Source organism: Numida meleagris, chromosome 20, assembly GCF_002078875.1.
Source record: "Numida meleagris isolate 19003 breed g44 Domestic line chromosome 20, NumMel1.0, whole genome shotgun sequence".
Lineage (NCBI taxonomy): Eukaryota > Metazoa > Chordata > Aves > Galliformes > Numididae > Numida > Numida meleagris.
This window is the reverse complement of record NC_034428.1, coordinates 1,929,047-1,944,059: the sequence shown is the minus strand read 5'-3', so window position 1 is coordinate 1,944,059 and position 15,013 is coordinate 1,929,047. Positions and strand designations below refer to the sequence as shown.

At 44.1% G+C, this 15,013-nt stretch overlaps 2 protein-coding genes across 10 annotated transcripts in view; one reads left to right on the top strand and one right to left on the bottom strand.

Moving 5' to 3' along the window:
• CFAP74 (cilia and flagella associated protein 74) overlaps positions 1-15,013 on the bottom strand; it is a 65,970-nt gene that overhangs the window by 27,778 nt on the left and 23,179 nt on the right. For 3 of the 8 annotated variants that reach the window (XM_021417600.1, XM_021417602.1, XM_021417605.1), the window contains exons 1-11: positions 11,064-12,092; positions 10,593-10,803; positions 9,899-9,989; positions 8,505-8,648; positions 7,670-7,768; positions 5,761-5,865; positions 5,209-5,382; positions 4,561-4,671; positions 3,238-3,340; positions 2,316-2,473; positions 288-498 (exon numbers count right to left, since the gene is read on the bottom strand). In XM_021417600.1, coding sequence (XP_021273275.1) covers positions 288-498; positions 2,316-2,473; positions 3,238-3,340; positions 4,561-4,671; positions 5,209-5,382; positions 5,761-5,865; positions 7,670-7,768; positions 8,505-8,648; positions 9,899-9,989; positions 10,593-10,803; positions 11,064-11,549 — 1,893 coding nt within the window. In that variant the 5' untranslated portion in view covers positions 11,550-12,092. Of the gene's footprint in view, positions 1-287; positions 499-2,315; positions 2,474-3,237; positions 3,341-4,560; positions 4,672-5,208; positions 5,383-5,760; positions 5,866-7,669; positions 7,769-8,504; positions 8,649-9,898; positions 9,990-10,592; positions 10,804-11,063; positions 12,093-15,013 lie in introns of those variants that run through there. The other 5 variants (XM_021417601.1, XM_021417603.1, XM_021417606.1 and 2 more) reach the window with 5 other exon arrangements.
• The window catches only part of GABRD (gamma-aminobutyric acid type A receptor delta subunit), a 21,612-nt gene continuing 17,222 nt past the window's right edge, over positions 10,624-15,013 (top strand). Inside the window, exons 1-2 of one of the 2 annotated variants that reach the window (XM_021417624.1) lie at positions 12,661-12,676; positions 13,214-13,395. The gene's annotated coding sequence lies outside the window, so the exon portion shown is untranslated. Of the gene's footprint in view, positions 10,763-12,660; positions 12,677-13,213; positions 13,396-15,013 lie in introns of those variants that run through there. The other variant, XM_021417623.1, reaches the window with a different exon arrangement.

Here is a 15,013-nt window from a genome sequence, read left to right as displayed (position 1 = left end):
TGTGTCTGAAATAAACTTCTTACAAACACCCTTAGGAAATACAAATGGAAACAAAAAAATCCGTGCCAAGCAGCAGCGTCTTCCTGAATGAAAGTGCCAGCAATCAAGAACAGAGAGATCAATAGTCATAGAGATCCAGGGGGCTGACGGAGATAGCACTCCCCACTCACTCTGTGCTATCTGGGGTTTGGCTATAGCCTGTGCTATTCAGAGGTAGAACTGAAGTTCACTTTCCTACAGCTTTGTCAGAAAATAAGTCTCAGGATGTTTCTCAGTCCCTTGTTTACCTGTGGTAGCTCTCCAGCTGGATGCTTGCAGCTCTTCTCAATGTATCGCCATGCTTTCTTTCTCCACAGTGAAGAATCCTTACATTTCCCACCACTCTTAATTGCCTTAGTACAGGACTGCTGATTTTTCTGCTTGCGAATAGAAGCTTTTTCTTGCAAAATTTTAGATACAATCTCAATTTTTCTTGATTTTTGTTGTTCTATGAAAGCTCTGTAATAAGATGTTATAAGAAACATTAAACCAACCATAGCTGTTGGCTAATAATGTTACAGTCCAATTTTTTGAGCCCTTAAGCTTAACGTCAAGTCTTTAAATCAGGAGCAGTAGTAATTTGTGTCAAGACGCAGTGGGATTCAGAGGCTAGGTATATTTAGACTACACAGATTCAATGTGAGTGTTTTAGAAGTTGAAGAGTTCACAAAGCACACTGGTCATCACTACAGGAAAAAAGTTTCTAAATCATTTTCCTAACTTAATTCTTTAATGACAGCAGTTGCCTATCTGAAATCCAGTAGATGTTTAAAAAGCACACGAAGGGTTAAAGGTGAGGCCTTATGTACTGAACTTGGAAGGTATAAATTCAAAGCCACAGCTCCGTGACGCATTGCACAGATCATTTAATCTCAGTTTTAATATACAGTTTTCAGCAACAGACATTATCCACGCTGATGATCCTTTGTAATACAGACCTTCACCTTTTCAAATAATTCACATAACTCCTGATTCTAAATAGTAGAGAAGATATTGTCACCTTTCTTACTTAAATACAGGCTATTGCCCACTGAAGTGCTTCAGTGGCTTGGTGTAGCCTCACGGTTCCTCCCCGCAGCAGATACATGCCTCTGTATTTCTATTTTGGGAAAACCAAGCACAGAGAAGTCATGAAATGTAGGGGTGGTATGCTGACTGCCAGTGCTGTCTGCTCCAGGTATAAAGCCTGTTCCTATTACTAGTTCTTGCCTTTATCATTCTACTTAAAGGCAACTTACAAACTAAGTTACAGGCTTTAAGGACTAAAGAGTTAATTTTTTCCGACAAATCAGAAAGATATATTCAGGCTAAAATGTGCTCTGAGAAAACAGAGCGTCCCTTCACATACAAGGAGAAAGGCAGAGCCCTGGGGGAAATAATTCAGCAGTTCCTCAGGCGACTGGTGGAGGGGCAGCTGAAATGAGAAGAGAACTGCAGTGACAGCGCAGCCGTGTCACAGCTAACGTTAAGAGTAACAAACTGCTCACCCCTGTGCCTGCAAAGGGAAATAGTGAAAGGGAGAAGGCGAGCAAGGAGAAAGAGGCAGAAAGATCAAACTTCAGAAAGCTAGATATTTCCTGCAGATCTCAACCAACTGATACGGTTCTTTTATTAACAGGATTTTTAGAATGCATTTAGGGATAGCAAAAGTTGTATTATGCAGCTATCGAGATCGAAGCATTATTTATCAAAGCTTACTGAATCTTTTAACACTTGCTATAGGTTAGAAGAGCCAGCATACAGAAACACGTACCTCGACCACCTCCCGTTTAGCACCTTGGCTCAAATTCCTCTTCATATGTGGTTAAAAACAATAATTAAGCTTTGCACTGGGGTAGATGAGATACAGGCACATCTCTGTCCCAAGAAAGGCCGAGGAGAAATCTCAACCAAAGAAACAGGAAGGAGACTACATTGCTGCTGCTCTTACTGCACTGCGGTTTTTTACATGGGCAGTGTTCAGGGAGCACAGCAGCACTGTTACTTCAGGCATTCAGTTCAGGTTTCCCGAATTGCCCTCCTGGGGGGTTTATGTTCCTTGCAGTAATCAGAACATGGGCTCCAAACTTTGGTTCTCTGAATAATGCATAAGCTAGAATTTCAAGCCGCGTAAAACTGGCTGTACGATTTTCACACATTCAGAGTAGAGGAATGAGTTCACCCTCTTGGGACAGCACCGTATATGTTATGCATTTGGAATCCGATGAAGAGATCCAGTATGCTCCTGCATGAGCATCAGTAAGCAATGAGAGCACAATATAAAAATGGATACCTACTGTTTCTCTTTTTCATGCTCTAGCAGACGTTTATGGAGAAAAATTTCCTTGGCAACATTGCCTCCTTCTGCTCGGATAGCCTCCCTCATTGTCATCTCCTGCTTCTTTGCCTCACAGGCCATTTCTTTGTTCCGAGCCTGGAGAGCCTGCAGTTTTTCCTATGGAGCCAAGCAAACCACAGCTTCATATTTGATTCACACAGTAAAGAAAATCAGAGAGGGACTCTGGTCTCCTTATCTAAGTATAGATTTGTGGTAGCTTTATCTGAAATACAACTTATTCTTTTTAATATACACAACAGTCAAGCGAGTTGTCAGTAGTTTGTGTGTGTTGGAGGGGCAGAAAGCTCTGAGTAGTCAGCACTAATTCTTTCCCCTCTAGTTTTCGTTGAAATGTTTTTCAATGAAGCAATGTTTACAGGATATTTACTGCTCTTATCAAATCAGTATTAAATTAAGATCATTCCCTCATATTCTACAGAACATAAATGCATGAGGGAAGTGGCTTAGCTCAGAAATTCTTACTTTGCGTTATTTGGACTCTTAAGTATCTGCTTTTTTCCATGTGTTTTCTCCATAGGAAGTATTTCTTATTTTGGGACCTAAATAACTGGAAATACTTCTGGCCACGTTTTTGGAGAATTATTTGTAGGATACATCACTTTCAAGAAAGTTACCCGACCACAGTAGTAACAGTGTTCGCAAAAAGACTCCTTAAGTAGAAGTGTCAAAAATCTGTCCATACAAATCTAATAGCATCATTTCCTACAGTTCCATTCTCCTCAGTTTAAAAGGAGATCTGCTCTGTGGAATGGCAGCATCTCACACCCATTCTGCAGTGAAAACTGGAATAACTTTCAATAAAAGCTAGCAGTCTAACAAGTCGATTTCTTCGTTCCCCAGCTCAGCCACAGCAGCAGTACCCTATTGGAAGTTATGCTGTTTTTCAGGGAGAGCACAGCTTGCATCCTTCTCTCCATATGCTCCTGAGTTTTTGCTTCTTCCTTTGCATTCTTCTCATGAATTCTGTAAGCAGAGTAAAATCTTTCAGCTTACATCCTGGAAAGCTTCTAGGATTAGAACGTTTGACCTGATAAACAGTAACTGTGGAAGTCACCTAACATTTCCTGCATGTCTCTCTGTTCACTGGAACACTGGGTGTGGGTAAAGTAGAACAGCTGTAAGAGTCTCCTACCTACTGGACCCTCTGATTACAAGTGCCTGCAGGCTTGCAACCAGTTTGCTCAACAACTTTTTTTCAATATGTTTTGAATTCAGAAATGCATTTCACATTATATGCCTAGCTGCTAAAATAAAGGAAGAATCCAGACGTTGCTCATAAAATTGATATCTAAACAATTCCATATTGAACTTCGCACCAGCTGACCGCTTGTAGCCACACTGGAAACAAACCACATACAACCTCAAAATATGTGGGAAGGAATCAAGGCTGTGAGTATCCTAGTTCATATAGTGGCAAACTAGGAAAAAAAGTAAGCTATCTGTTTGTTGTATGACTGAGCAAAAAAGATCAACTGAGTTGGTTCTGTTTGTTAATTTTAATGACTGGTAAGTTTGTGCGTGTTATCTAAGGAAAAACATAAAATACCATTAAAACAGTACAATTATTTCAATCAATCTTTCAATTAAGTCCTAATATACAAATAAAAGTAAGTAACAAATGCTCAGTTCCTTGAGTAACAAAGTAATTTAATATCACAGTAATTGCATGAACATAACCTTACGAGGAAAACATTCAGTTTGCCATCCACCATAAGAGAACAGGAGCAAAAGAAATGCCCTCTGGATCAATGTTACCAGACAGCAAGAAAGCTTTTACTACACTTCAGAGGTAATACAGAAAGGCAGAGTGCAAGGTTCCAACCTGGAATTCAGCTGTACTACCTCAGTTAGTAGCACACACACACACATACACGCCAGAGTTTTACATGATTGTTAATGCCTGTGAGTGGTCAGAACCCTGTGCATCTCATCAAAGAACGATCCCTTCAGCTGCAAGGAATCCAAAGAGCACACCAAGGCAGCAGGTGGATTTTCTGTTTTCACTCCCTTTTGTGCCGTGTAAGATTTGAGAGCTTCAGAGCACTGGCACTGCAGCAGATTTCCAAGTGTGACACGAGGACATGATGTAGCAGAGAAATGATTACTCTTCAAAGAGCACAGGATAGAGCACTGCACACTGAGAACGCACAGTGCCGGGAAATAAAACAGGAATTCATGATTACCTTGCCATGCTTTTTCTTAGGAAGTAGACTGCTTTGTCATGGTTCCTTTTGGCACCTTCAACCATTTCTTTACACCTTTTTTCATATTTTTTCTGGGCTTCCTCTTCTTTTCTATGAAAGACAGGCAAACCAACAGCGCTAAGGAAATGATTGTCTGTGGTTTAACTAAGGAAGCAGTACCTCGTGGCGGGGTGCTTATTAGTTTGCCTTGAAATGGGGACAGTGTTCCCCCCCTCTGTACAGTCTCTCATCTTCACAAAAGCTACAGACTGATAACCTGCTGTCCTTCTTCTCTCCGAGTTTCGATGAGTGTGCTCCTAAGTTTAGGAGGTCCCTGCGTCCAGCATCAATGCAGACACATGCAGTTAGTCTGACCTAATAAATTTAAATTCCTTAGACAAAAAGCATTCGCAGTTTTTGTCTTTAGCAAGTTATTCACGTCAGAAATCTTTACCTGAGTACGGAGAACACTGGGGGCAATTCTTACCTTAATTCTGTTTCCTCACACAAATATTTAAGAGCCAACATCCAGCTCAGAAATACAATACCACGATTACTTCCATTAGCTAATCTTCTCAACACATGAAATAATGAATTGGCTACAAGGGATAGAGGGAAGGAAGCAGAGCCCAATGTGTAAGTGCTTACTTTTTTAGAGACAGCTGATTTTCTTCTGCTTTCAGTGCTGCTATTTTTTCCTTCCGAATCCGCACTTCTGCTTGCTCTTGGTATTGCATCTCTAGCTCCTCCTCATCTTTTTTAACTTGTTTATGGAGGATTTCATGTTTTCCCAGCTGGGTTTCTATCTGCCACATCTCAAGCCTTTAAAACAAAGTGTGAGCTGCTTTCAGAACTGAGGCATAAATTAGAAGTATTTATGCTTATTCATTGCTATTGCAGACAGGTCTACTTTAGTCCATCTTATTTTCCAATTAAACTGGGACTTAAACTTCATTTATGTGTGCAAAATTAACTCAGGATCTGAGCCACAGCAACCAATTTCCTAGGCAATTAATTGTTTAGGCAAAAAGTTGCTCTCAAGATCCTTTGCTTTGCAGTAAACCTCACATCCTCAAATCATGTAGTTCAGTATTTACAGACAATTTCTGTAGACATTAACTTCTGGATCCATTAAACAGCAAAGGAAGAACGTAATAAGGACTGACTCCCATCACAGAGCTTTCTCATTCCATCACTTACGTGCTTTCTTTCAGTGTCAAAGCAATTCTCAACTCAAAATCCTTCTCATCCTCCAGCTCAGTGCACAGTCGCCTGTGCATTGCCTGGAGGCGGAACACGGCCGCGCTGGTACATGAAAAAAGATACAAGCAGAAAGAAATTGAAACTAATTAATGTTAAAAAAAACCCCAAACTCCTTCCAAACAAAGTCAGCAACAATAAATAATAGCTTTGAGGGTGGGAGTTATGTATTAGAATCACATCAATTTGTACAAAGTTTCTTGTTCAGCTTTCTAAGTGCCCGTTTGTTGTCCAGAGGTGCAGCTTTCTTTAAACTATTACAAACTTGTCAATATTTACACAGGAGTATTTACTTTAAAAAGCACTGGCAGGTGGCTCCAAGGGATTATTTCTTACACTGATAAAAGCAGCATTAATAAGTATAAGCAAACCAAGAGAACCTTGATTGATTTCCCCTTTAAAATGGCACTACAGTGCCCCATGCACTTTGGCTACAGCGGCAGCGTAGCAACACAGTTGTTTATTTTCCTTGGGCTTCTCTACCCAGGAAAAATAGTGTACGGTACACTGCAGAAGCAACAGACAATGAACTGGATATATTCAACATAAATTCCATCTTTGGGATTGAATATTGGAAATGGATCTTCTACCTGAAGTTACTGCTCGGACTTTGTGATTTTTTGAGGCATCAGTACTGCTAGTGGCACACAGTCTTTTCATATTGCTGTAACATGATGCACTTGAGCTTTGTAAGCCAGGAACTTATCAAGTCTTCTTCACTGTTAATTTGCTAAATATAATAGACTGTGAAAATTGCTATTTTCCACATTTGTAGACCTCACAATTTGACCTGTCATAAGTATAAAAACCTCCCACAATGCTTTTCTGTCTTTGTTGGTTTTTCTTAATAAGAGTCTCCCTGAGATCCTGAGCAGGGAGTAATGATACCTATCACAGAAGTCTGATTAGCACTAAACTCCTTTTTGTTTCATCAGCTATTCTACTTCGGCAATTAACCCACCTTGATTATTCTGTCATTCGCTGCTGCACCATCTTGAAGAATAACACAGGTCATAAAATGCAGCTGCAAAGTTTGTTCACAATACACTGGCTCCTGGTACACAAGCCACCCACTTCTTTCTATTTAAACCAAATGTGAGGAGTACAGTAAATTGCCTCCCACTTCCTCACAAGTGTTTCAGAACAGCTCCTGAATGCAGAGCTACTCCTGAGAGGCATTTGTGCATTTCACAACATAAAACAATTAGAAAAAAAAGGCATGCATATAAACCCTGATTGTAATTGTTATCAGAAGAAAAAACGTCACCTCAGAAACTGACCCAGCAGACTGACATTGGTTGTTCAGAATGAGCAGAATTTGCTGGGGGACTGATAAACATAACTGACAGCAGTGAGCTAGGCTGACTAATAACATGTTGTTGCTGGATCCTCCTTTAAAATATATGTCTCTTTCCTCTGCATTCCTAAGTCTCCCCCTCGTTCCGCGCTCTGATTTAACAGAACCTCTAGACCTGAAAGCATAGAGATCAGTAGTGTCCATGCTAAGGCCCCATTACTTATTTCAAGGGGAGAAGCTGTTGCTGAAAATACGGAGCCACATGACAAGCAACTGCAATGTTAGCATTCACTGAGACAGAAATGAAAGCATTGCTCTGAACATGCAGAACAGCACTCGTGTCACAGCAGCCTCCCAAGCCGTGGCCATTCTCAGCGTAAGATGTAACTCCATGGGGTTTCACTGACCCACGAACATCTTGAATGTGTGTGCTTAAAAATTCTGTTAACCGTCAACAACGTGACAAGGTGAAAAAAGCAAACTCATTAATTACACACAGATAAACACGGTGGATGCCTGTAGCCTTGGCATCCAGAAATATTCTCTACCTACACGTTGCCAGCCTCCTTCTTCTCTTCTGTTTCAATGTCTACATACTCCAGCTGCTTTTCTAGTGTTTTGATCCGCAGCTGGCAGGCAGTCAGCTCGTCTCTGAAACAAATGAACACATTATTTACATTTTAATGTAACTTCTGTCTCTCCCATGGAAGTTCTCTTTCTGAAGGACGAGATCGTTTGGGATTCCCCAAACACCCCAGCTCCCCACCACCACGGCACTTTTTCTTTAAGACTTTATAATTTGGTTCTTGAGAAGCCCCTGTTCATTTCAAGTATTTTCTCTAAAAATCCAGAAAAGTAACCATAGTTCAGTCTGACTTCATCCATATTATCAAAAAAGACAACAGCATGAACAGCATTTTTCACATTAGCCTTCTTCGGATCCATCTTCTGCTAAATAAACTCTTTTTACCCTACACAGCACAATGCTCATAGCAGCTGCGTGTTTGAAAGTATGCAGGTAACATCACCAACTCCGTGGTAACATTTCCAGTGCAGTTAAGAAAATATTTATAATGAATTTTCCATTTAATTTTTCTATCTGATTGCTGAACCAGCAGAATTGTGCAGAAATAACTGGGAGGAATTAGTATCTAATTATTCCAGACCGGAACTCTCTTCTTTAGCATCATTATTAGTGCTTTAGTTCTTCATTTTTATCTTTAATCTTTTACAAGGGTTTTAGAATATATTGGATATAACAAAGTGTTAAACACTTAAACAAGTGTTTGCATCACACAGCTCTCATGACAAAATTACATATGCCATAAATGTGTAACAGCATCCCAGTATTTGATGGTGCATTTACGCTGATGGCTTCAACACTGACCTGATTTTCTGCACCACAAGTTGCTTTTCTTTGGCCATGTCACTGAGCTCTTTTAGGTCCCTGGGTAAAGCAAACAGGCAAATTCTATCTGCAGACTTCAGAGCGTGACTATCTGTAATGTCCGAGCAGTGTTCCAAGCTGTCCCTTTGAATTGAAACATGATGAACCATGAAAACACAACGAGAAGTTTAAAAGCTCCATGAAGTTGGTGCAACCATTGACGCATTTGTTTCAGTTTAACTCATTCTAGCAAACTGTTGTGAACATGACCAGTGTAAGTCAGGAAACAGCAAAGACAATCTGTACAAAAATGTTAAGTACATGCAATTAACCTGAGATTTTTAGACTTCAATATCTAATACTGAGTGTTTATACTCACATTTGTTGCATCAAGTATATACCTTCAGTTTTCAATGCCCTCTTGATCATACCCATGGTTTTCAGGTTCTACTTTTCCTGAACAATACTTTAAAACTTTGAAGGGAACGTTCTAAACTAGTTTAAAACATTGTGTGGAACTGTTCATTTTGTGAGTGAGCGCTCTCTCTTATCTTTTTTGTCTATTTAAACATATAGAAAGAAGAAGTCAGAAGATGAGTGGTGGTGTTTGGTGATTTTTTTTATTTTTTTTTAAATCACTTTGGTGTATTTTGGGTTTCTCTGCTGATAATGGTAACACTGTCAACATTTACTGGCAGCAGGCATATGTGCTATGCAACTTCCCACATACATATGTTAATAAACGTTATTTCAGCTTTTCGTCGTGCCTTGCAACCCTATGCCAGGACAGTGCAGGGCAGAGATTAGCAGTCTGTCAAACAGGCCAGACTGTGCTCTGATCTTTGTGAAGAGAGCAGCAGCTACTTATGGCCACATTCAAACTGCTGAATTTCTTTCCATGCATGACCTTTGCTACATGCAAATTAGTTTCTCCAGGAATAAATTCACTCTACCACCTACTTGTAAAACCAAAGTAGTACCAAACTATCATCACACCAGTTCTGTGCTATTTGACTGTACGGACTCTATATATTCAGAAACTTACAATCCAACATTGATATTATTCCCCTTTTCCAGCAATTCCTGTTGTTCTGTAAGTACAGAGGGATTCGAACATTACACAGCATGTTATTACAGAGAACTGGCTGGCTTTTAGAAGTGTGCATTGCTTGTTACAGCACCACCCAGGCTAATAAATGCTCTTTTGAGGAGATCTGATAAGCCCACATGAATGTGGTGCAACCTCAGCGTTGTATGTCTGCATATTGCCTACGACTCGACTCGTTTGACAAAAAACATATAACTGAGTTAACCAAACCTTGTCTTGAAAAGGTGAATCACCACTACAAAGGAAGCTATTACTGGAGCTGCTAACAAAGCAATGAATTATTTACATGCTAGGTTCAGACTTGTCTCCAGCTCCTTCCGAAGTGACCTCGTTCTCCATCTTGCCGCCATCAGACAAATCTTCTTCAAGCTTGTCTTCTAACAGAAATTAAAACAACAGTTTAATAAAGAGACTTTGAGCTTCAAAACGCAGAGCGCTCATGTACTTGCTGCCAAGTCAAAATACGTGGAGAATCAGAGGTTACATGTTACAGCATTACTGCAGTGTTTATTAAAAGTCAGCCACACGAGGCTGCTACCAACAGTCTGTGGTGTGTTTGCCTCACACTAACACCCTTCTGTACATCTTATTACTCCAACTTGCAGTGAAGATAGAATCCTATAAGTATTTACTAAGCATTATTTAATATGTATTAATTATGTATTATTGCGTATGTGGGTAATGATGCTCATGTCTGAGTGGCTGAACTGAGTCCATACGGTCAAACACTGATTTTCATCATCGTTAAGTCAGAACCAAAATGCTGTACAGATTAAGTAGGGAACTTACTGCTATAGAAGAATGGTTTAGGTTTGAAGGAGTTATACCTGTGGCAGTGTAATGCTAAGAAGAAAATGAGTGGGATCATGTCATTGGTTTGGAATATCATACTACCCCTAGAACCATACTGCTGCCATCTACTAGACAGGGAAGTTAACCCCAGCATCCTGCAAGCACTGGCCGTGATTTCTCACGTTCACCTTCCCCATGTTCTCTCAGGTCGGGGCTCTGAGCTGCTGCGCCGTTGCCTTCCTGCTCCAGAAACGGGATGAGAGTCGGTTCCTCCTCACCACCCCCCCCGGGCTCGCTGCTGTCCATCCCGGCGGCTCCGTCAGAGCAGGTGGGCTGACACGGAGACGGCTGCGAGTCGGTGAGTACACAGAAATCTGCAGGAAGCCATAAAGTTGGTGCCTGTGTTACGAGATAAATCAGTAAGCGCTGAAGGTATACGTAGCACCAGGGTACAGTCACACATTTTGAGTATTAACTGCCACGAATCTCTTGCGGAGAAGTTTTGGTAGGACACTACCAAAACATTTTTATGTGCATAATAACCGGCTTATGAATAAAAGAAGCCTAGAAGAAAGCATTTTTCTCTGGTTAAGGAACAAGAGAGGTACGCAGTGGAGTGCAAAGCGTGGGATACGCTAAAGCTAAACGCCGAGAGCCACCTTAAAGGCAAAGCGGGACCGCACGAAGAACGAACCCCCGCACACGAGCGAAGCCGCGGCGATGTACCCGGAGCGGCCCGAGCGCTCGCTGCCGAAGCCCCGCGGCCCAGCTCGCTCCACGCGGCCTCTCCTCGGCCAAAGGCGGCGGAAGGGCCCGGCCGCTGCCCGCGCTGCCCCGGCAACGGAGCGAACCACGCGGCGGCGCCGGGGGGAGCGGGGGGAGCAGCGCCCGCAGCCGCTGGACGCGGTTGGCCCCGCGCGGGGCGTGCAGGCGGGCGGCCGGGGAGCGCTGCTGCCGCGGGGGTTGTGCACGGCTCCTTCACGCCTGCTTGGCTCATTTTCATAGCGACGACATCCCAGGATCGGCCTCGGCAATCGGTGAAGACAAGTGTGACCGCTAAGTTTCCTGTGAACGTAACCAGCTTGAGTCAAAAATGAACAGCTAATTGGTGCCTTCGCTATGAGCTGTGAGCGAGTGCAGTGCATGGTGGTGAACCGCTTGGCACCGGGGCCAGCATTCTCCTCTCACACGCACATGGGAGAAGACAGGAGATATCGGGCATCCCTCTGAAGGTGCCAAGTTACAGTTCCCCAGACAAGGTCGTATCTCCTGATTCCCAGTCACCCACTGGGAGTCAATGCATCCAGCCCCGCTTTAAGCTGCAGGACGAGTACAGAGGCACTCACTGATGCCCAGGTCCCGTAGGCACAGCCGTGGGTGATACACCTCTGAGAAACCGAGCGAGAAGTGCGCACGTATAAACTGAAATCCCAGTGCTGCAGTCCCAAACGGAGAGGCGTTCTGGTGAAGTTCCTGGAGCACCAACTGGGCACCCGTGTGGGGCTGTGGAGCCGGACGCTGCGGTGGCTGCGTGGCTCCATGCCGCTCTTCAGGCGGCCGGTTCTTCCTCCCGAACGTTTCCAAGGTGACAGCAGCTCCTCTATGGAGGTTTCTAGCTGTTCGGCAGCAAGACATGCCAATAATGGAATCTTAATTCTTTCAGTGTGGCTCAGATTATGTAAAACAATTTCTCTGTCTCTGCTCTACAGTACAGACCAATGTCGGAGCGTAAACATCGAGGGAACGTCGGCAAGAGCCTTACGAGGACAGCCGCCATGTCGCGCTTGTCCCAGCCCTTAAATACCAGCCCTGCTTCTCAGAGCTGGGGCCGTGGGACACTGGCATGGTGCGAGGAATCATTTCTGTGCAGCCTCTGAAACAAGCTAAATATTCCCACCATATGATGGCTATCGATATTTCCAAATCTCATTTACAAAAATAGGCACATGTGTGTAATTTCTGTTTCCAGAGACATTTGGCGACGTTGCCACAACAGTCTTTCACGAGCTGTTTGTGTGCGGCCGTGGGAGAATCGAGCTGATGATCTGCGGGGTGCATTTTTGGCCTGTAAAACTTCGCCGTGGCGATGGGAGCTCTTCAGGTTGCTGGCAGCAGAGCCAGCCGGCCCCCTCACTGGATGGTGGGTAGGGGTTAGTGGCTATCACGGTGCAGCTGGGCCACGGCGCGGGCTCGGACCATCCCTCTGAAGCCAGGAGCGAGCTCAGATGGCAGGAGCACTGAGAACAGCGCGTGCTGCAGGGACGGAGGAGAGGTGGGAAGCCAGCAGTGGCAGAAAGGCTGCAGGGAAAGCGACGGTCGGGGGCCATCTTTTTAAGACTGCTTGACAGTTCTAAGCCAGTAGCTAAAGGAAGGCTTCAATTATTTTCAAGAGGATTAGATGAGAAAGATTGGGGGAGCTTATTTGTTTTGTTTTGATGCTTTAATAGCGATTTTAATTGTTTTTTAATCTCTCTCTTGAGCAATTTTAATCTGACATTGACTCTAAAGAGTCTGGGATATTCTGCTAGAATTGTAGGAAATTAAATATACTGTTGATCACTGTTATTTTATCCTCTCTTTTCCCTTTGGCTAATAGGAATTACTCACGTTGAGTGGGGGTGTACATCCATATATTTATCTATAGAACAGACTATTTTGCTGAAATTTCTATTTGCATGCAGAATCAACTGAAAACAAGAATGAGTGACCAAGCATTTGCCTTTCTTCTATCCAACAGAGACGGTATAATTATGGCCCATTACATCAGATGTAGTTTACTTGTTTGAGAGAAGTTACACGTTTATTTCAGGACCTCGTGCGAACGGATCTTAGAACATCTCCGTGAAGCACAGACACGCAGTGGCAGCTGAAGCAGTCCTGGGAAAATAAGACAAGATTTTGTTACAGCCGGGCACTGCCATGGTGTGGCTGGAAGCCTTGCTGTGCCGATTGCTCTCGTTCGTGGTGACGTGATCCACCCAAGTCTGCAGGGTAAGGCCTGGTCCTTCGAGATGATTCGGGCAATACACATTCCTATGCAGTGTCCGGTCAAATGGATGGGCATAATCAGAACCCTGATAATATACCTGGGTTATCAGGTGCAAAAAATTATTGCAGTCCCGAAGCCAAACGCATTCCCATCACGATGCCACTGAAGATTTTGTGAGCAGTCACTTCACTGAGAGCAGAGAACTCTTTTCTTGGACTCCAAGTCAACGGGCATTGGAAGAGCACCGTGGAGAAACACAGTTCTTTGGGTAATGATGCTGCTAGAGGACCACCACCGTATTTTCATTTGTTGCAGTGGTCCAGTTCCTAGCAACACCTTTCCCTTTAGAGCGTACGCTGCCGTGATCTTCTCATAGGCACACATGAGTGCACTGACACAACAGACACGTACCGTACAGAGTCTCATCCTACGTCCACGTTGCCTCCGCTGCTTTTTGCTATTTTAACAGAAGTATTCTGAAGACATAGAAATGCGTGTTCATTTTTTACTAGGAAGTTAGATGACAGCTGTCTAGCCAGAGGAAAGCAGCACCAAGGAATTCTTGGAGTAGATGCACAGCTCAATGAGCGTCAGCCTTAGGAGTCGGGAAAAATGTCAACTGAAAATATCCCGAAAGGTGCAAATCTGCTCTGTTCTACCGAGAGACAAAATCTTTCTGTTCTGTGTCTCGTCCTGTAGGTTCCGTTAACGATCTTTAGGTTTCCCTCCTCCAACAAACCAGTTTTCACCCAACAGTCCAACTGCTGGAGCCTGCATGTAGGGCTTTTCCTCCCGGAGTGCATTAGGGGCAGGTGTGACCCAGTGCAGAGAAAAGATCTCAAAGAAAATAACACCCCACCTCATTCTTACACATTTCGGACATGTGCCCCTGTGTGTGTGTGTGCTGGCTATGTGCTGTGTACATCTGTACACAATATGGAGATAATGTGCACAGCTCTTCTTCCGAGTCACCTCGGTCGTTGCCCTCAACCCGTCGTCCCATTTAGAATACTGGTATTCGTCAGTAAGAAAAAGTCGACCATAAAAAAAAGGTAAACCAGACACCTTACCCCGGCGGGCACCCTTTCATTTGATTAGAGGATCCACGCGTTCATTTTTGCTTTGCGATACAGTTTCTTTAAAATGTCTCCTACACAGTGTTTCCTTTGAGGGTTGGTTTTAAAATTGCCATTCTGGACTGAACAGCACCAAAAAGCAGAGGAGGAGGAGGAGGAGGAGGAGGAGAGAAGAAAAGGGCGAAGATGGAGGAGAAGGTCGCGTCCGACCTCCGGGCTGAACCCGCAGCCCCCGGCAGCGCGGCCGGTGCCGCCCGGTCCCGAAACGCGTCCGAGCCGGAATGGCACGGGGCGCTGCCGGGGGCTGCGCGGTGTCACCCGCCGCCCGGGGAGCCGAGGCGTTCGCTGCGGAGCGATGAAAGCGCTGAGGCAGAAGTTCGCACAGCCCGGGCTCTGCCGCTTTCGGCGTCGCACCTCCGGTCGGGGACGGCTTTTAGAGAGCGGGGGGATCGCGGCTTCCCCCGTCCCGGGCGCGGCCCCCCGCCCCCGGTCCTCGCCGCTCCGCGTGGAAACGGCCGGAGCTGCGGCTCGGCGCGGCCGGGGG